The sequence below is a fragment of the Periplaneta americana genome, chromosome 3, assembly GCF_040183065.1.
Source record: "Periplaneta americana isolate PAMFEO1 chromosome 3, P.americana_PAMFEO1_priV1, whole genome shotgun sequence".
Lineage (NCBI taxonomy): Eukaryota > Metazoa > Arthropoda > Insecta > Blattodea > Blattidae > Periplaneta > Periplaneta americana.
The window spans coordinates 84,203,825-84,225,418 of record NC_091119.1 but is presented as its reverse complement, the minus strand read 5'-3'; the positions used below and the strand labels follow the sequence as shown (position 1 = coordinate 84,225,418).

Genomic DNA, 21,594 nt, shown 5'->3' with positions numbered 1-21,594 from the left:
CCGCAGAGGTGTATTACTTATGTGCCAGAGAAGTTGCCTAACAAGTCCGGCGTTCATTCAGAAGAGTACTTACCGCAAAGACGTTGTAACCGATACGTACGGTAACGCCGGTACTGGCAGGAATGTGAACTGTTTGGAAACATGTATTGAGGTGAGTTTTTTCTTACTGTCGGGATATGGGGAGGCGATTACTTACGTAGGCCCTATTTGTTGACAATAACTTCGACGGTCAACATGGACACGGAGCATTTGATTTGTATTGTGGAATGTTGCCGTACGCAACCGATGATAACAAATACCCTGCGTACGACTTGCCGCGCAAAACACAGTTCGAAGGAGGTTATGGTAGCACACAGACCGTACAGACCGCCATCTGTTGCTACGACTTTCAAGTTATACCGTACACCTTCTCAAGTTCAGATTGAACGCCTTGATTAATAGGCAACTTCTCTGACACAAAATCTGAAACTCGCTTCAAATCGCTGACTCATCAACAGTGACGTCATGACACACTTTGAAATGAACACCCAGTATATCCCTAGCTGCCTGTGGATTTAACTGGATTTCAATGTTTGTTTCTTGCATAAAAATTTGATGTGATAAGTGTTCTAATTCATGGCGTTCACATTACTATTAATTGCAGATGAACTGAGACAAAAAGACTTTTGATTGTCTAACTATGGTTAGTTACTAAAGATTACATTACGAACATCTAAACTAGTGTACTGGCATTCTTAAGCTACGCAACAGCATGCAAAGAGAACACATGCTGGCAACGACTGCCTATCAACCCCGCAAAACACGCTGCATCTTTACTGTAATAAAACACCGGCCATGAAACATGCCACATATATTTAGGTAATAAAGCAATCTGTATCGTGCTTATAATAAAAACAGGTGTCTTGTTAAGAGAGGATCCTTAAGGTACAGATAAATATTTTAAGTGAAACTATGGTGCAAAAATTAATCTTAAACTTATAATTAAAGAAATTATTAAGGGAACTTAACAAAGAGTTAGATAATTTGCTAAATATTAGTCTTATATATTGGTTATAAACTTTTTCAATAATTGTGATTGCTTTTTATCGTATATATTCTTGTTTTTGTAATCTGTGCTATTTTATCGCTTATATTTATAGTTTATTTTGTCTTATTTTTCTTTCTGATTTGTAGTCCCGATTACGAGCATTTGTTCATACGAGAGTATAAATTCTTTAATTTATATTTATGTTTTGTTTTAATATCCGACATGTTCATTTTTGTTTTTATGTATATCATACTTTTTAAATGTATTTTTGTTTCTATTATATTTAATATGTATTTTTGTAGTTTCCTGATTGTAATAATAATAAATAATTTATTCCCCCAAAAAAATAGAATCTCATATGCAGGATGAGCGACAAGAATCCAATTAACGAAAATAGAAAGGGTTGTAATTACCTTAAGTTTCATTTACCTCTTTTGAATCACTCAGTCTTCATTTTTGAAACTATTCATGGGTGCTCTTCTTTTGAAGCAATGTGTTATGTGCTCATCGAAATCAAAACAGAAGTTTGTTTAACAAAAAAAAAAATAAGTTGGTGAGTTCCTGACCATCAGTTTTTGTGTGTGATCGTGCCGAGAGAACGATACACATTACAGTAATGAACATCTACGATTGTTATGTTTCCTCATATTTCCATTCGTAATAGGATGGCTATAAGCCTCAGTAGGATAGTAGATGAAGCAAAAAGTAACTAAACTGTTTGAAACAGAAAAATGAAAGCCAGCATATGATGCGAACAGAATTGAATTTGAATTTATCTGACCCCGTATATGGGTCCACTTAAACAATAAGTAAAACATTTTGTTGACTTGAAAGATACGTGCGTGTGTATGTGCGTGCGTGCGCGTGGGCGTCCGTGTATATAATGTTATTTTGAATAATTTATATGTTGTGTACAACATAGAAATATTTCCTTATTTTAAGCACAGTATTGAGTACTTCATTACCGACAAAACAGCATCGTTGAGTTCAACAGGCAATATTTACTATACCTTATTTACTTACTTACGGCGTTTAAGGAACCCGAAGGTTCATTGCCGCCCTCACATAAGCCCGCCATCGGTCCCTATCCTGTACAAAATTAATCCAGTCTCTATCATCATATTCCACGTACCTCAAATCCATTTTTATATTTACTTCCATCTATGTCTCGGCCTCCTCAAAGGCCTTTTTCTCTCCAACCTCCCAACTAACACTCTAAATACATTTCTGGATTCACCCATACGTGCTACATGCCCTGCCCACCTCAAACGTCTGGATTTAATATTCCTAATTATGTCAAGTGAAGGATACAATGCGTGCAGTTCTACGTTGTGTAACTTTCGCCATTCTCTTGTAACTTCATCCCTCTTAACCCCAAATATTTTCCTAAGAATCTTATTCTCAAACACCCTTAATCTCTGTTCCTCTCTCAAAGTGAGAGTCCAAGTTTTACAACCATACAAAATAACCGGTAATATCACTGTTTTATAAATTCTAACTTCCATACTTTTTGACAGCAGACTTAATGACAAAAGCTTGTTAACCGAATAATAACAGACATTCCCATATTTATTCTATATTTACTACACCGCCTAACAAAAGTATGGATAGTCTCTCGTGCCATGAGAAAGAGACCAGACATATTAGGCTTACTATTCCTTAAGGAAGAACGGAATGGTAGGTTCGTAGATCCGTTGTTTATCTTGATTAACCTCCAAGGGTTGGGATACGGAGATTTCATGGCGGATGGTTCGGTCGATTATTTCGGCTTCTTTTAATTTGAGGTTGATGGCAATGATGTCAACCCCACGTGTGCTCCCACTTTCTGTAAATAGCACTCTCGCATTACGCAGTGTGTATTTTACCTACGGAAAATTAAAAGAACAAGCCTATGCAATTTTATTTCTTGTTATACTCGTATTTTATCCGGGGAAAAAAATTATTGCAGACAGATTAGTGCTGTAGCTATAAAGAACATATTTGATGGTGACTGTACAAGTCAAAAACTCCTGTCTGCTAGAAGAAGAATTAAACAAAATAATGATTATGATAATGACGACGATGATGATGATGATGAACCGCCATTAATCAGTGCTGTAATGTATGAAAGCTGGTATCTTTATAAGAGGAAGATGGGGAATACTGTGGGGATACATAAGCTGACGTAGAATGCCGGAGTTGAACGCGGCTCGAGAGGGTTACAATCGGATCTCCGACTGCAGATTTATGGACTTCCTGTGCCACATCGATTCGCTCTAGTTTCCGTGGAGCTGCAAGTTCCCAAACTTACACGTACGTACAAGTTCATTTAGTGAATGGAACTCTGCCGACACCGTGGCGGCCTCTAGCCGCTGCTCTATGAACTACTTCCTCTATTATGTCCAAACATCAGACTGGTGCTACCTCGCATTCTTTACGGTGGCACATATTCTGCCACGTTCGTAGTCTCGGGGGACTTGCAGGCCAGACAGAAGCCACCACCACCGCGACTAACTTCGAAGGGGAATATACAAAAACTGAAATTGCCGATTGTTTTATTGTTGTTTCGCTACCCTTTCGGCCCGTGGTATATACCTGGGATGACTTTGTAGATGGTTGATTAAGGTTCCCATTCGTCCTGTTTTTCTCTGGGCAGTCCTGTTTTTGGCAAAATGTCCGGTGTCTCGAATTAATTCCAATTGTCCCGAATTTTAAGTATCCTTTCTGAAAAGTAACTGTGGATTACAGATTTTGTTATGTTTTTTTAATATAACCATGTAGCTAGCATTCCTGGTGGCCAGTTAATGAAACATTGTTGATTAATTTCTGTTCTCTTATGATGTTGGCAATACTTACGGCGATCTTTTTTCTCCAGCTTCTGTTGCCAGTATTTCTAAAGGTGCATTTTCGTAGGATATGCATGTTTGTGATTTATACTTTTTTTTAAATATAATTTTTATTATTATGTGTATATTTATACCAGTAGGGATACCTACTGTTTTATTCAAATTAAACATATATTTGTGGTGATTTACTTCTTATTTTCTTAAGTCTTAATACGATACATAATTTTACAAAATGTCCGAAATTTTTAAGTGAAATTTTTTGTATATCCTGTTTTTTTTTATCATTATGGGAACGGGAATCCTATGGTTAATTATATTTATATTTGGCACTTGCGGTGCTTACTACAAGAATTCAATAATAATATGATAGATACATTAATGCGCTAGAGAAAAATGTTGATCAGAAACACGATTTATAACTCAACTGAAAGATGTGTATGCTTGAATTTGGCAAAAGGAACCTAAATTTGAGGGAACGTAAATGCCTTTTCCATATTATTTTATGCTCCCTTACCTCTTTTCACCGCAATTATGAACTACTTGAACCTTTTAGCCTTTTACTGTCATTGTGTTCAGAAGTAGAATTTGGGTATTCCACCGTATGCTCCAACGTTACAGAACTAAACATCGGATATACTATCTATATGTACGATCTAAAGGGTCACCTATTCTGTTGGGCCCCTTATGTTTGGCTACTCCAAAGAACTAGTTCCAGATGTTAAGTTCCAGGTATAAATAGAACATCCAAATTATACTTGTGACAAGGTGACTACTTTCCTTAATCGTCTACGCACGAGACAAACACTCTTGGATTCAATCGGAAAAAATAAGCATAAATTTTGTATTTAGAGCCATTTCATCTCACATTGTCAGATGTCAGTGGTCGCGATCCGTCCAATCTTATCCTTCTATACCTCTCTTATTCATGGCTGCCTTGATGTTCTTAAAAAAAACACTAGGTTTCCCTCCAATCTTATTCTTCTATACCTCTCTTATTCATAGCTGCCTTAATTTTCTTAAAAAAAAAAACACTAGGTTTCTCTCGACAAAGTTTGACGAAGGGTGACCATTCTCTGATCCTTCGGCTCACATCTCGGGAATGCTACCGACATGTCCATACTATTACAATGCTCTAGAACAGCGGTCATCAGAACACTGCACTCTCGGGCTAGCGTCTCTTACCCGCAGGTCTCTTACAGCATCAGCGTGCATTCGTGGCTGCTGGCGGATATGCTTCCTCCTGCACGAGGGTGCATGTCACCATGCATTTCAGCGAGTGCTGTTGATCACTGCTCTAGAATTTACCCTATGACGGCTGAGTATATCTTTCCATCCAGCCATCCATCCTCCCACCTAAATGGAGATCTATATGTTTCTTAGGATGTTATTACATAATTTTCTCATAGCCCCCTGAAATATTCCGCTTATTTCTTTGCCGTTTTCACATAAGTTTTATTTGTATACATAAAGACAATTAGGATTCAGAGGATTCAATTTAAAGATTTAATGACTGTCTTTGCTTGTCCGATTCTACTAAGAATATCCATAATATAGAATCCAAATTTGTTGTGTTGATAATAGATCTCACATGTTAGAAAACTTTTGCATTATTAATCGTTTCGCGATAAAATTTAAATCACTCTCTCAGCATTTCTAAAACTCACATGCTATATTTTGGCGAGATTATTTTTAGGCCCCACTGCCAAAATTCTCGAGTAGCTTCATCTGAAATTCAATATAGAGTATAATAGAAAGTTATGTCAAAACTTTAGGGAAATATTTCTCACATGTAGAGAATGAAAATATGTTATATAAACATGGGTCCGGAAAAGCTTTATTTCCGTGTCATAGCTCATTTTCTACAACTTTGTGTACATATCATGGGAAACGTGAACAGGAACATACCACATGAAACTCTACGCTACAAGAAATGTTCAAAATGTTCTCCATTAGCACGGATACATGCATCAAACCGCAGTTGCATTGTATGCCGGAGACGCTGATGTGTCGCTGGAGAAAGTCGTATTGTTTCGCAGCCTTCCACAATACCGGCGTGAAGGCTCTCTACATCATGCACCGGGGTTTCATAAACAAGAGTTTTCAAGTGCGCCCATAAGAAAAATCTAGTGGTTTAGATTCGGAGAGCTTGGAGGCCAAGGAATTGGTCCACTTCTCCCTACCATCTGTCACAGAACCTTTCGTTTAGCAACCGACGTACTGAAGCAATGAAGTGAGTCGCACGACCTCTGTACGCATAATTGCAAATAACAGTGGTCGTGAATCTAAGAATTACTACCACTAAGCATACGTAAACACTACTACAGTCAGATTACAAGCTGTTTGTAAACAAGCTATTGTTTGTAAACTGAGGAAGGACTCGTTGTAGAAAATGAGCTGTAACGCGAAAATAAAGCGATTCCGGATCCATGTTTATATAACACATTTTCATCCTCCACATGTGAGAAATATCTCCATAAAGTTTTGACATACCTTTTTGTTGCACCCTGCATATTCTTTGTCTTGATCAAGAACAAATTCATTTATCTCTGAGAATTAAAATAATTTATTTTGTCTCTGATGTCTGAGCTTTTAAGAGCGACACGATGAGAATACTTCACAATTGTCAAATATTTCTTCTTCAAACAATTAACGGAGAAGAGAATCGACATTAAAGATATGTTCATTTAAATAGTGATCAACATCGTGATCATGATAATGAATGCCTGTGATTCTTTACCTTTATGCATGTGACCACCGTAGAACATCTTTAAAAGGAAAGGATAATCACAGTGTAACGTATGAAAGGAAATCTAACTTGGTTGAGCCAGGTTTGTAGATTGTGTACTAGTGTCAGCTAAGGTCCAATTTTTTTTGTTACTAATCCATCAATTAGGGCCCAACCATAAAAGCCCCATCACAACCGGTACGTGAAGCTGCAGCCATTAGCGTAGAGTTCATATCTGATGAGTTACTTCAGCTGAAATCAGTACTGAAGAGCGGCACACTAAAAAGACAGAAGATTACAGGAATTCTAGAGATTCAGGTTACATGAATTTTGGAAGAATTGAAAGGAATCGACCATGGAGAATTTCCGGGAACGCTTAATGGACATGTCCACGGAAGATCCATTAGGTTAGATTATGTTCTATGAAGATGTGTTCGCAAAACAAACCTTATACCTGGAAACATGGCAAGATAGGAATGTGATTGTGGTGCCACTGTTAATGAATGGTTTATGTTATTTCATTATCGTGATACATTTTCAATCAAAATGTGATTATTTTAAGCTTCTTGTAAACTGTGCGTGCTATTCAGAAAAGTCGATATGACGGCCTGTAATAATGATGAAATCCTGATTTGGGAAGTACATACAAGAAAATCGAATTATTCTGTCGATGATTATGATAATAATTTAATGGTGGTAAAGGGATGGCGATGGTGATGATTTTACTGGTGCTACTGGTGGGTAGTGGTGGTTATTTTCTGGAATCAAAGTAGCGATGTGATGCTGGGGTGCTGTTGGTGCGGGTGGTGTTGCTTCTCCTGTTGCGAGTGATAAGGGTGACGATAGTGTTACAATGTGATGATGGTGCCAATGATTATAACCAGAGTTAGGAAGTTGGTACCAAAACCTTTAAGTTAAGTGAGATTGGGCTATATCTCTACCGATTGAAAAGTAGTTGTCCAACTCTTAATGTCAGTGTACCAGAACGTCAAACATGTACAGGCAGGGTGGTAACCAAACATGCGCTTCAATCGTCCACAGCCTTAGAACAAGAAAATAATAAACGAATAATCTAAAAAATAATCATTTGTAATTATAAACTTCGTAACTCCCAATCTAAAATAATTTGTCCATACATATAAGAACAACATACAAAGTATAGAATTATGTTTCTAGTTTCATTATAACAAATGACAATGAATATTTTCATTTTATAAAAAGAAATACTTCTTTTATGTTCAGAAAAAATAAAAACAACATTTGTACTCTGAATATATTCGTTCTAGACGTTATTAGAGCAAATCTGAAATATGTTACAGCATTTCTTACTATCATCGGGTGAACAACTACTTTGTGACTAATAGTGTATCCCCTTTGTGGCACATAATATTAAACTCGTAATTGTTTTCAAGAACATTTTTCACTTCCATTGTAATGACAGCTAGGAATTCCTACGTTAAACGTGGACTGTAACACAACCGAATGTATAACAGCACGAGACGTCAACATTTAACGAAGAATAATCCGGGAAAAAATAAACGTTTTACACACACCTGTTTGCATAATTATTTAATAACAGATGAGTATGCTTTCATAGAATCATGCATAATATTAACATTACGTAAATAGTATAATAATAACAGAATAGCTCACTTTGTTCAGAACCTACAATATTAATATAAATTAACAATATTCTGCAAACTGTCGGCCTGGATAGCGCAGTCGGTATAGCGATGACCTTTTGTGCTCGAGATTACGGGTTCGATCCCGGCCCAGGTCGATGGCATTTAAGTGTGCTTAAATGCTATAGGCTCATGTCAGTAGATTTACTGGCATGTAAAAGAACTCCTGCGGGACAAAATTCCGGCACATCGGCGACGCTGATATAACCTCGGCACTTTCGAGCATCGTTTAATAAACCATAACTTAATATTTTTCTTCAAACTATTCACGAATGTATTTACACAGCTCCACAGAATGATAGTATAAGTTGTTTATGCGAACTGCGTATCGTCTGTAGCGGGCGGGAGCAGGGGGAGGCGCGAGTGACATCTATACTCCTCGCTGTACTCAACTTAAATCTACTGTTTTGGTACGAACTTCCTACCTATGATTATAACACTCAGGGTGATAAAATTACCAAAGGTTACAGGGATTCAGGTTACATGAATTTTAGAAGAATTCAAAGGAAACGACTGTGGAGAATTTCCAGGAACGCTTATTAAGATATCCACTGAAGGTCCATTAGATATATTCTATGAAGATGTGTTCGCAAACGATCCGCATACCTGGAAACATAGCAAGTTATTAGAAATGTGATCCAACTCTTAATGAAGGTTTAATTTATTTCATTACGGTGATACATTTCTAGCAAAAGTGATTATTTCAAGTTTCTTGTGAACTCTACGTGCTTAAGAATTGACGAGATGACACTGTGGAAATAATGGTGAAATCACAATTTCAAAAGTACAAAGAAATCGAATTATCCTATGGATGAAGATAGTAATTTAGTGGTGGTAAGGAGGCAGTGATAATGGTGATTTTAATGGGGCTAGTGGAGGATAGTGGTGGTGGTGTTCAGGAATACTAGTAGCGGTGTGATGCTAGGGTGCTATTGGTACGGTATGGTAGGCTTCTACTGTTGGGAGTGGTGAAGGTGGTGGTAGTGTTGCGGGGTAAAGATGGTGGCGATGATTGTAACAATAATGGTGATGGCTGTGGTGATATTTCATATGATTTTTCGGAAGGTGAACACCCATTTCCTGAGAATCATTCAGTTCATCTCGCTACGTTTGGGCCTGTAAATGTCTTCTCTGTATCGGAACTATTTTTCATCTGTGCATGGTGTTGAATTATTACCAAAACATAGAGATCGAATTTTATAATTTTTCTTGTCACGGAATCCTTGCTTTCTGAGCTTATCTATCCTGCAAACTATTTGCAATCTGAAATGTATTTACGTCACGTAGTCGGCAAGAAATGAGGTCATCGTTCAACAGAAAACACGAAATATTTTGTCGTGTCTCTTGCTTTTATTAGCGTCGTTTTTTAAAATTCATGTTTTATGAAATTTAGTACCTACACTAAATGCTTATAGAAGTTTTCACAAAATTCAATCGATAAATTTGTAGGGAATATTCCGACGAAAAGACAGAGTAAAAGATACTGAAAAAACAGTTGATAAAGTTTTATGTGTGCTCCAACCACTTTCCTACAAAATAAAGTTGTTGTTATAACATAAAATCTCTCACTTCCCACATACAAATATGGAGCTCAGTTGTGGTTGACGTAGCATATTGCAATACATCTCATCACTTAAATAGCTGGATACTACGGAACGCAATTAGCCTATGCCATGACCTCTTCTTCGCCCCTTAGGTTCGAGGTTCAGCAATGCGCACATATCTTTTAATCCTTTGAGTTTTTGAGAGATGCATCCTCTGCACATACAGTGTAAGTTAGATGTGTTTGAGTATATTTTTCAAACCCTACAATTTTAAACCGATATGAATTTCATTTAAGTGTCGCTCTTTCATATGGAAATTTTTCATTCTAAATTTTTCCAGGAGTTACTCTGTTGAATTTTGTGAGAATCTGTATTTATTGTCAGTGTTTTTAGTATTTCAATATAAATTATACATGTCTTCAGTCATTCAATATTGCGTGATTTGCTTCTTAGGGATAATCGTACGGTCCACGACGTCTTTATAAAATTCAAAGTAGGACTCAGAAGACGTTTTTCTGTGTATTGATGCACTTGCATTCTTTTCTCTCTCTGTGTATATGTACAATGCTAATTAGAATAGAAATTACGTAAGTTATATAATGCTTATTTCAAACATTGAATGAAAAGTGAAAGCACTTGCACCTTTGAAATTGAAATATTTTATCTTAAGTTTTAACATGCTTTCAGCTCTTTGGAATCAGAAGGAATACCGTTAACAAACAGTTCCTCCTTTGACACAGGAGGTGTTTCTTTACACATCCTAACGAGCACAAGTTGCTAGTAAAACTTGTTCTACATTTCAAACTTCTACTCTCGTTCTACGAGTAAGTTTCTAGAATATACGATTGTAAATTGCTGCTTTATATTCTACCAGTTTTTCTTTTTTACTTTCATATCATACGAAGTATGAGAACACATTATGGTGTTATAAAAGATTATATTTGATACATTCATCTAAGCTCATATTAATTAACGCTTTCTATTGGCTACAGAAGGCTGTTTCTTTGTCTGTAAATTTCTTTACTGCGATAATTCTTAAACTACTGCAAATATTTTGTTCACATTGAATATCTACGAATGGATTCGTTTCGGAATGGAGCTAAAAATGTAATCATTTTCACGGCAGGCAGCTACTTAATAAGTAAAAATAAAAATAATGTAAAATATCCAATGTCGGCTGTAATTTTTTTTTTCGATTTTTTTTCTCTCTTAATGTAGCCTATGTGATGCGGAAAGGAGAAAGGGACCTCTTCTCGCAATAATTCGAAATATACTATTTTTTTTTCTTATAAGTTGGAGAATAAAAATATAGTTATTTTAAAACAAAAATGACTCTGATTCCACAAAATGGGACGTCTTGTCATTTCAATGTAAAATGTCCCTAACGACATGAGGTTCCTTTTAGCAACAGTGACTGTGAACTATAAGATTCTTTTGCTATCTAACGTTCAAATGCACAATTAGGAAATAGACATTTATGACCTGAACTTTATTTTTCAGATGCCCTGTAAAATTTACTTGGGAGACATCTATAGCGACAAATTAAAAAAAAAAAAATACGTACCGTACCAGATACGATCCATGTCTTAGCATTGGTTACAATTTTCATTGGTTGGGAGTATTATTTTCTCTTACAATCTTTATTTAACATAAAATGACACTTATTCAATTATAATAATGTGGGAGCCACTGGTTAGTCTCGGAATAGCGCGCGGGACTAATGATCTGAAGCTGCTTTCGGGGTGTTTTCGAATTCCGCTTGGACGATTATACGTTAGGCATATAGTAGACCTCGGATGACTGAAATTATAGTGTTTAAAGAAAGTAATAAAACATAAAGTAGAAACAAATTATTGTCATCATAATGAATTCATTATTATTTGTACACAAATAAATGATAAAATTAATAAATTCTAGGAGTGAAGAGACAGAAATAATTCATTTAAAATAGTCAAATTATGAAGTACTTGACTGTAGTATTAACGTATTTCCAAGTACATTTGGAAATACCTTGTTATTACAGTCAAGTACTTCAGAATTTGACTATTTTGTTATTGTCATTCATTACAATAGCATTCCAAACAAGTGGCTTTATTTGTTTCGATTATCAATTGCACTGTTGTGCCGAGACTAGGCTTCATAGAATTAGGAAGCAATTATTATGAAGTAAATAACAAGAAGGCTCTGTCCGTCTTGTTAAATTTAAATGTGGGGATTATAAAAACAGAAAAGAAAACATTAAATTTTGTTTTCAAATACCAAATACCGTTACAATCCCAACCATGTTCACAACAACAGCATAAACATTTCACGCAATCATAGGGATTCTATGAATCCCGCTGTCACTTCTTAGGTTTTCACCAGCGAATTTCGAATAGGCCTAATTTCGTGGCGAATCCCATAACTTATCTCGCTGTCTACTGACGTTCCGCGCAGTTCATACAGTGTCGTTAAATAACCGATATGTTATTATTATTATTATTATTATTATTATTATTATTATTATTATTATTATTATTATTATTATTATTATTATTATTAAAGTCTTATAAGCTATGAAATCTCTTGACTGCTGAGCTTGCAATATAGTACCACTGCACCCAGTCATGACAAACAATTTCCCAGTTATAAATTTCTAAAATTTGTAGGTCCTCTTTCATACTCTAAAAATGTCTAAGCCTAGATCATCTCAGTGGTCTTTTCCCTAAAGGAGTTTCTGTAAACACCCTTCTTTCTTCTCTTACCACATGTCCAATCCATCGCAGTCTTCTTGTTTTAATTCTGACCACAATAACAGATTCATTATAAAAATAATAACCGATACGTATCTATATCTTCGTAAAGTTGAACTTTTTATTTATTTTAGCAAAATTAAAGTAGATTGCGAAAAGTCACGCGATTCAAGAACTTCATTTCATTGGTTTAACGTCACAGTGCACATTATTTCTGCAACAAAGGATCTGACGAGTGGTATATGTGTATTTTCGTGTTTATATTTCTGTCACATGCTTGTTCGTTATCAGTTATACAGATTTATTACCACATTTATTCTTCCTGGAAAGATCCATACGAACAAATTCAGTCTCTTATCCGATGTGTTATATTCATGTACAAAAACACATTACTCTCTTCACTTAAGCCCAGCACATATTTTGCAATTTGCTTTTAATTTTTTATTGGGTTTTTCGTTTCCTGCAGCAGTGTACCCACAATTTTTTCTGTCAGTACTACTTACAAGATTAGAGAAAACAAGATTTATAACTGTTTCAAATTATAGGTCTAATACTGAAAGAATTACTAGTTAAAGAAGATTCCATGTCTATGTTTATCTTGTGACTTTAGAGTCGCGAATTTCGATCGGCAGGATTTAGTCGTTCTCACTTACGAAGACAGCTGTCATAAATGAGCATACCTTTCGCACACTATTGGATTTTGCCTAAATACTTCATCAAACATCGCTTTCGTGTTCGATGCAAGAATAATGAACTAACTAATGTGGATAACAACGCAATCATTCAGTGAGCACAGCCTGAAACATAAGTTACTATAATCTAGGTTCTAGTCGTCTGTGTTTATATACTGTGTGCTATGACGTTTAAAAATTTCCCAGGAAGAGAATTAAAGCACATTATCGAACTGCTAACTGAAGGATACACTGGAAGAAATGGTGAACGGAAGAAAATTTTGGAGCAGAAGAAGATATCAGTTCATAGAGAACATTAAAATATATGAATAATTATATGCGGAGACTAAAAGGAAGGCGGAAAATAGGAAAGATTTGAAAATACTGGGTTTGCAGTGAAATACCTATCCTTTGGCAGAACACTGTGGCTAAATGAATAATTTGCAATATAATATCCTCCCCTGCACCACAGTGGATTGAAAGCCGGTAATACAAGGAGGAAGTAAAACAAACTAAGAAAGATAGAAAAAGTAAAGATTATTTGCAAGAAAGAGGGATTTTGATTAAGCAACATACTTCCTCCATTGTAAGCATCGTGATATGCATTTCAGATTAATACTGAATATTCCCTAATAACATAATTTTAACCATAAACAGTGCCGTAGCTTTAGGAACACACCTAGGAAAGATAGTTCGTGCACATCTGCTACCTACCGATGTATTTAATCTATGCTTGCTACAGTAAGATGTCTGTACATCGATAAGATTTTTTAGGTACAGGTATAATTTATTTGTTTTTGACTGAGGTAAACATAGAATATTAATTTATCTATAGTAATCTCAGACCTCGAGTGATATTTGTTAGGACTATTTCGTGAATAAAATAAAAATGTAAATAATATATTCCTAAAATTCCCTCACAAATTGTTAAAAATTGTATATTTATGAATATTTAACCTATTATGGATATTAGAAATAGATGGATATCGATTACTGCAATAAAGAAATTGGATGTTATTCAATAATGCCAACTGAGAAAAGCGAAATACAGGTGTAACAATTTTAATTACATGTACTGCGCTTTTCACTTGTTATTACAACAGAAATACATTTTCATTACCTCCTGAAATCATAATTTTATTCAAACATTTCATAATATAAATTACAAAATAATAACTTGGTTAATACACTAATAAAATGAAGAATTGTTATGAAGGAGTGACATTTTCTTTAGATACAATGGGCATGGAATTAGAAGATGATGATGTAGATGTGAAAATAGGATTTCGTACTCCATTTAGTGCAATGAATTCATGTTCATCGATTTACGGAAAAACAGTTGGCGACAGTCACTAAACAAAAGAACGACAATGCGATAAATTGATAGTGATAAACTGAGCTGCAAAAATTATCGCGATGTATGTCTGTGATTGGTTGAAATTCTAAATTCCATTACACTTCATTGTTCGAAAATGGAATGACGTCATATAAACGAAATAGTCAACAAATATGAATTCGTCGACGCTAAATAACATAGTAGTTGATACAGCGTCGTTAAATATCCAACTAAAAAAATATGAATTCGTAATTTTGCACTACGCAGTAGTCTGTGAGATAGTATTGGTTGATCTTACATTATCGATTACTTTTAAAATCACAACATTTAAACACACAATGAAGATTATATTTAAAGTGGTAGCGAAATCTATATCGCTGTTATTTGTTTCTATTAAATATCGGAATCTAATCACATATGATTTTTCTTAAACATAAATTTATCACACATAGGGTCTAAATGATTTATACGGTTACATAATTATTTTTTACAGATAAGTTACAAAAAATTTAAATAGTCTATGGAGGGTATAATTATTGCATTAAGAAAAAGTGCGTAGATGCAAAATACAGCTCTGCTCAAAATAGCGGCTTTTAGTTACTGTATAAAGCGTATTATATTAATAAGTAACTGGCTACTCTACCCCATTATTACCTAACGTAGTTTCCTCATGAGTGATGCCTTATTCGTGTCACTTATGAGGTTCCAATCTGTCTTCGTATAGTTGACTAAACAACAATAATAATAATAATAATAATAATAATAATAATAATAATAATAAACATAATCATAATCTTTATCGCTGTCGCCGCAGGTATAACGACTAATATTCCAAATGAAGACATTATTACAAAAACAGCCCTAGTCATTTTTAATGAAATTGAGTTAAGGGCACATTTTCTACTATTTCACATGTTTATAGACTCCAAAAATGATCCATGTCAGGTCCAATAGCCACAATGATAAACACGAGTTGTACGGAAACAAGTGACATGTTGTTTTTGTAATAATGTCTTCCTATCTCTCCCTTTTCTAAGTGCTGTTTAAGTGAAGCGTTTCTCTCACCATTTTCTTGGATGTGAATATACATTTGCCATTAATTATGTTCCCTTAAGAGATGTAGTATCTTATTTTATGATATTCTATGCGACCTCTGTACTGTTATGTTTTTACTTTATGAGTTTTATCATGCTTTTTATGGTTAGTTACTCTTTAAATCTTCATTACGTTAATGGATTTTCAAAGTAAATCTTATTATGCTTCCTAGAAATTTCGTCGCCATTGCTTCTCCTTTAATTTGTTGATTGGTGATACTCGGTGATCTCTAGATCATAATAGGTATTTGAACAATTAGGCAGTGAACAAACCAACCACTTATATTGCTTTTATAATTTTATAGAATGGACAGTTCCTATATGATAATATCACATACTTTACTACAATTATTGTTGAAGCTATTAACGATTTTGATTTCATTAATCAAATTACATATTCCATTATTTTTGGTAGAGAATAACATTTCCGTTCGGTAATTCGATATATTCCGATTACCTATATGGACACCTGTGTACTAAGTGCAATCTTTCCATTATTCTCTTGTGTCTGTTACTTTATTTTCAGTGACATTAACATAACATATCATCGTCAACAACAACAACAACAACAAGAACAACAACAACAATAATAGTAGTAATAATAATAATAATAATAATAATAATAATAATAATAATAATAATAATAATAATAATAATAATAATAATGATTTATTTTAGCTGGCAGAGTTAAGGCCGTAAGGCATTCTCTTCCACTCAACCAGCAAAAAGAGTATATACATATGCATGAACTTACAAAGAATTCAACAATTTGATTTAGATTAGAGTTACATGTATACAAGAGTTATTTACGAATTAAACAAGAAAATACTATGAACTATTAATTAAACACTGAATAAACTGTGTAGCAGAATTAAGCTAAAATACATAGAATGTTGTTAATATATTTCAAATAATATTAGATAATAGAAAGAGATTATTATGAGACAATTTTGAAAGTACAGCACAATCAGGATGATGTCTAAAAGAAAGAAGTAACAATGTAGGCAGTGATAGTTTAAATCAATATGATTGGAGTGAAATGCTAATAAGGTTATCTTTTAAGCTGTTCTTAAAGGTGTTTATTGTCTTGCAGCCCCTAATACTTTGTGACAAGGAATTCCATTGACGCGAAGTGGATACTGTAAAAGATGATGAATAACAAGATGTTCTATGAAGAGGTATACTTAGCGTGCCACAGATAAGTGATCTGGTATTTACGTCGTGGTTAGAGTATAGATTTTTTTATTTTTATTTTAGTAGGTTCTTTTACGACGCTTTATCAACATCTAAGGTTATTTAGCGTCTGAATGAGATGAAGGTGATAATGCCGGTGAAATGAGTCCGGGGTCCAACACCGAAAGTTACCCAGCATTTGCTCATATTGGGTTGAGGGAAAACCCCGGAAAAAACCTCAACCAGGTAACTTGCCCCGACCCGGGCCACCTGGTTTCGCAGCCAGACGCGCTGACCGTTACTCCACAGGTGTGGACTAGAGTATAGATAAGAGAAACGAGACGAAAGGTAATTTGGTGTTAAGGTGTGCAGAATTCGAAAGAGTAAAGACAAAGAATGTAAAGTTCTGCGTTCTTTAAGTCGGAGCCACGAAAGACTTGCGAAGGACGGTGATATGTGGTCATATCGTCGGATGTTGCACACGTATCTGACGCACATATTCTGAGCTCGCTGTAACTTGACCGACAGTTCAGAACTTAGATCACTTAACAAAACGTCACAATAATCGAAGTGCGGCATTACTAGGGTTTGTACTAAGGTAAGTTTTAATTGCTGGGGCAAGAAGTTTCTCAAGCGACTCAAACAGTGAATGGAGGAACAGATTTTTTTTATCGTTTCTTTAACTTGAAAATTCCAACTTAGATTATTATCAAAAAAGAAGCCAAGATTTTTTACGACAGATGAATAAGGGATTAGCGTGTTGTTAAGGGTAACAACTGAAAGATTGCTGTTATTAAGGGAGTTAACTAGATGCTTATGTCCAATAATTATAGCTTGAGTCTTACTTGGGTTAAGTGCGAGTCCGAAATTGGCCGCCCAAGTGGAGACAGTGGCTAGGTCACAATTTAACTTGTCAATCGATTCATTGATCGTATTGGGTCTGGAATGTATGTAAAGTTGTAGGTCGTCGGCATAGAGGCATAATAATAATAACAAAAGTAATGGCTTATACCTTTGGCCTGTTCCAACTTCGTAAGTTGATCTTGTCATTCCTAATAACAATGAAGACAGATAAATTGATAGTAAAATGAAAAAAAAAAAAAACTGGGAACGACCTCGTGTCATTGCATTGTATCATATCTGAGTAGTTACGAAATTTCTACATGCATTTTAGTCTATAGGTCACTTGGTACACTGTTGCAATATAAGGATTAGCAAATTTAGAAAAGGAAAATTTAAAAAAAATTACATAACCTAAAAATAAATAAATAAATATAAGCATTAGCACAAGTCGCACAGCTTCCTCAGTAACAGAACCTGACCGTTCTTAGATCGTCTCCCGACAGTGTCACATTTCATAGTCTTAGAACTCCAGTCCAAAATTAACTGAACTTCGCACTTCTATCTTGTGAACTATAGATCTTGCCATCAAAGCCAAAGGACGGCTGAAAAAAGTGAACATTTATAACAGAAAAAAGCGATTAATTTCTTCCATTGTGCATTATGAAACCACAGAAAACTATAGATACCATAGGCGGTTAGTTAAATATTTATTTCGATTATACGAAAAAGTGGTTGATGAAATCCTTCTTTTTCTTCTTCTTCTTCTTCTTCTTCTTCTTCTTCTTCTTCTTCTTTTATTTATTACTTGTTTTGCAGTTCAGTTAATCTGACTTTTATATAAATTAGCATCGAAAGTAAATTAAGATGCTCACTTGTTACATATTTGATTTTAATTACTGTGTCTCTCTCAAATTTCTCCTTTAATCCATGTACTGTACTTGTCTTTTATACCGATATTTTCAGGTTGTAGGCCTATACTTACAACGTAATGTGAAAGGCGAAAGCTATATATTGAAGATCATCCTCTGAATTTGCAAATGCCCGTTCGTCAACTAGGAAGGGACACAAGAAACGAGAAGAATTTCGTATGCATTGCAAGTCGCCTTCCTACCTTGCGGTTTATGCTAGTAGATTTCTGATTTTTATGATTCCACACATCGCTTGCGACGTACTATACTGAGACGTTTCTTTTCCCTTTGGTCATAATATTGCAATACTCTGAATGGAATTCTGTCTGGAGTTATCCTGTTGAAATTTTACAGCCAATTTTATTTTGTAATCTTAAGTTATATTGTTCAGTAATTGTGTCACATTAGCTCTAATCTAATAATGTTTGTTGTAGAGAATGAAGAATTCTATCTACCCTATGTGGATAGAAATGTCGTACCCATTGCAGCCTTTAGCTGTTGATCTTAGAAATCTCGTTTGGACTGAATGAATCTTACTTATTACCCTTTTCTTCTCCTTTATGTATAGGCCTACTAATTGCTAACGGTGTTGTAGTAAGTGTATAAAAAAGAATGTTAGGAATATATTCAGAAGTTTTATTCACTTCAGCTTTCAGTTCTATTATAGCTTATATGTAGATATTATATATTATATATGTAGTGAGAATGTCCGAAGGCTGAATTGCAAGAAAACAAAAAATACATACCGAAATGACTTTCCTGTGCTGTGAAAAATTGGAGTAATCAGTTTGGAATAGATATTTGGCTTAAAATATGTTATTCCTACGATTATGAGGATGGTTATAGTTGATTATCCGCGACTAGTGTTGCACTAAATTATATCACCATCACCATCATCACAATCATCATCACCACTACCATCATCATCATCATCATCAGCAACAGCAGCAGCAGCAGCAACGGCAGCAGCAGCATTACGATATCCTTTTTCCTCACCTTCTTTAAGCATTTGATTGTGAAGTCCTTTCAGGCTTCAATTTATTGTTCGAATCCTTTTATTCGGTCGCAAAATGCCTCTTTTTCTTGTTGTTCTATGATCAATAACTTTCTTTGTGTGTCACTTTACATCAATTCTTTGTATGCAGTCTAGTCATATTTTCTGTAATTGTCTCTTTTCTCATAAGGACTTGCTCTCTTTTACGCCATGTGAGATTTCATATAAAGTTTCAGATTCTGTTAAGAAGATATTTTAGGTTTTACGCGGTTTTGGGCTTAATATCTCAAACGTTTCGGAACTACACTTCCATGTTCTATAACAGAGTAATATAGTACCAGGCCTGATGACTCATCGACTCTGTTGAGTTCGGTAATGTAGGCCTAAATGTAAATATGTTACTGTTTTATCCTGCTAATAGAAGCTGTAAGTTTCGAAAATGTAGGTTAAGTCTAAACACATGGTGTAAAACTAAATAAAAATTCTTCTTTTACTGTACATCGATTGATCTTGAGTCTTTATCGCATATAATCATTTATGCGTAGGCCCAGAAGTGATATTCGGCCAATTCGAACGAACCGGTTATTGAATTATTTATAGATAATACAGTATTTACAATTACCATGGACATATACCGTATATGTTTAACATAGGTACACATGCGAGAATTGGTTATTAAACTTCTTGAATATCACCACTGCATAGGCCTACTTGTTTAACAATAGGTAATTAGTAAATAATGATGAAACATATTAAGTTGACACTATAAGTTGAAAATAATTTGGTGAAGTTAGGTTAGACAACTTTAACGTATGTTATTTATGAGCTGAAACCAGTGCTTGGCGACTTAACATTCTCATTGAATCTTTGCACATACCAATTCTCGGCAAGTACTCTAAACATAAATGGTTTCGTGCATTAAAGACGTATTCCTCACATATAACTTCACAATTTTCAGTTGATTTCATGTACCATCAGATTTCTCAGTCTGTCGTTTCTTGTCGAGCAATTAGTTGCCGGATTCTCAATATAATATTTTGTGCAACAATAGAGCAAATATGGCTGATCTAATCAGCTGACAATGAGAGCCACGCGACACCTGGCTGACCCGCGCGCTCATTGGCTGTTGCAGGGACTCGGAGCGCGAGGCGGGGGAGGGCCGGCGGGCGCGGCGCGTGCCCAGCCTCAAGCTGGCGAACGGCCGGCTCGGAGTCGGGGCCGCTCAGTCGGAGGAGGAGATCCGCTCGCCGCCGCCACAGCCTCGCCTCGCCAAGGATGACTCCATCAAGATCAGCATCGAGAACACCAACACGTGCACCGACTCGCTGGTGACCGCCATCGACGACGAGACGCTGCTCATCGCCGACTACCTCTCCAACTCGCTGACCAACATGAACTACAAGGAGAGCGGCAAGGTGCACTTCGGGGGCGACGATGTCAGCCTCTACGGCACCCCCAAGGAGGAGCCGGGGCCCAACCCGCTGGGCGCCGGCGAGAAGCAGAGCTTCATCAAGAACCAGCTGCAGGCGCTCTTCCAGCCCACCGACAACAAGCTGGCCATGAAGCTCTTCGGCAGCAAGAAGGCGCTCATGAAAGAGCGCATCCGGCAGAAGGCGGCGGGCCACTGGGTCATCCACCCCTGCTCCAGCTTCAGGTCAGTGCAGCTCCAACCATGTCAATGCCGTGAGGACCACTGCTGTAGCACTTCTCTGGGGCGCCGGGAAATCTTGGGAGGCCATAAATAAAGTTCCTCCTCACCTTTAGATTCCACACGAAAAATTCCCCTGTTCTGAGAATCAAAACAACTAATACCGAATATTCATTAATGAATTAGATTGATTGAAGTTACAGAATGATTGCCGTTGTACGTGATTACTGTCGTTATTTTTTTAATCGGAGTATTTAATTTAATACTTTAGTAGAAATTTTATTTTCTGTCCCTTCATAAGTATTGAAATTATGGAAAGCGGACTTCGTAATTCCATTGTAAGCATCTGAGTGGAGGATTATGTTTAGTCAGTATACTTCGCTGTTTATTTC

The 21,594-nt window shown here is 35.7% G+C and overlaps 1 protein-coding gene across 1 annotated transcript in view; it reads left to right on the top strand.

The window, feature by feature from the left end:
- Positions 1 to 21,364, top strand: part of LOC138697125 (uncharacterized) — a 417,756-nt gene extending 396,392 nt beyond the window's left edge. The window contains exon 2 of the mRNA XM_069822711.1: positions 20,687 to 21,364. Coding sequence (XP_069678812.1) covers positions 20,687 to 21,299 — 613 coding nt within the window. The 3' untranslated portion in view covers positions 21,300 to 21,364. The remainder of the gene's footprint in view (positions 1 to 20,686) is intronic.
- Positions 21,365 to 21,594: the final 230 nt, after the last annotated feature.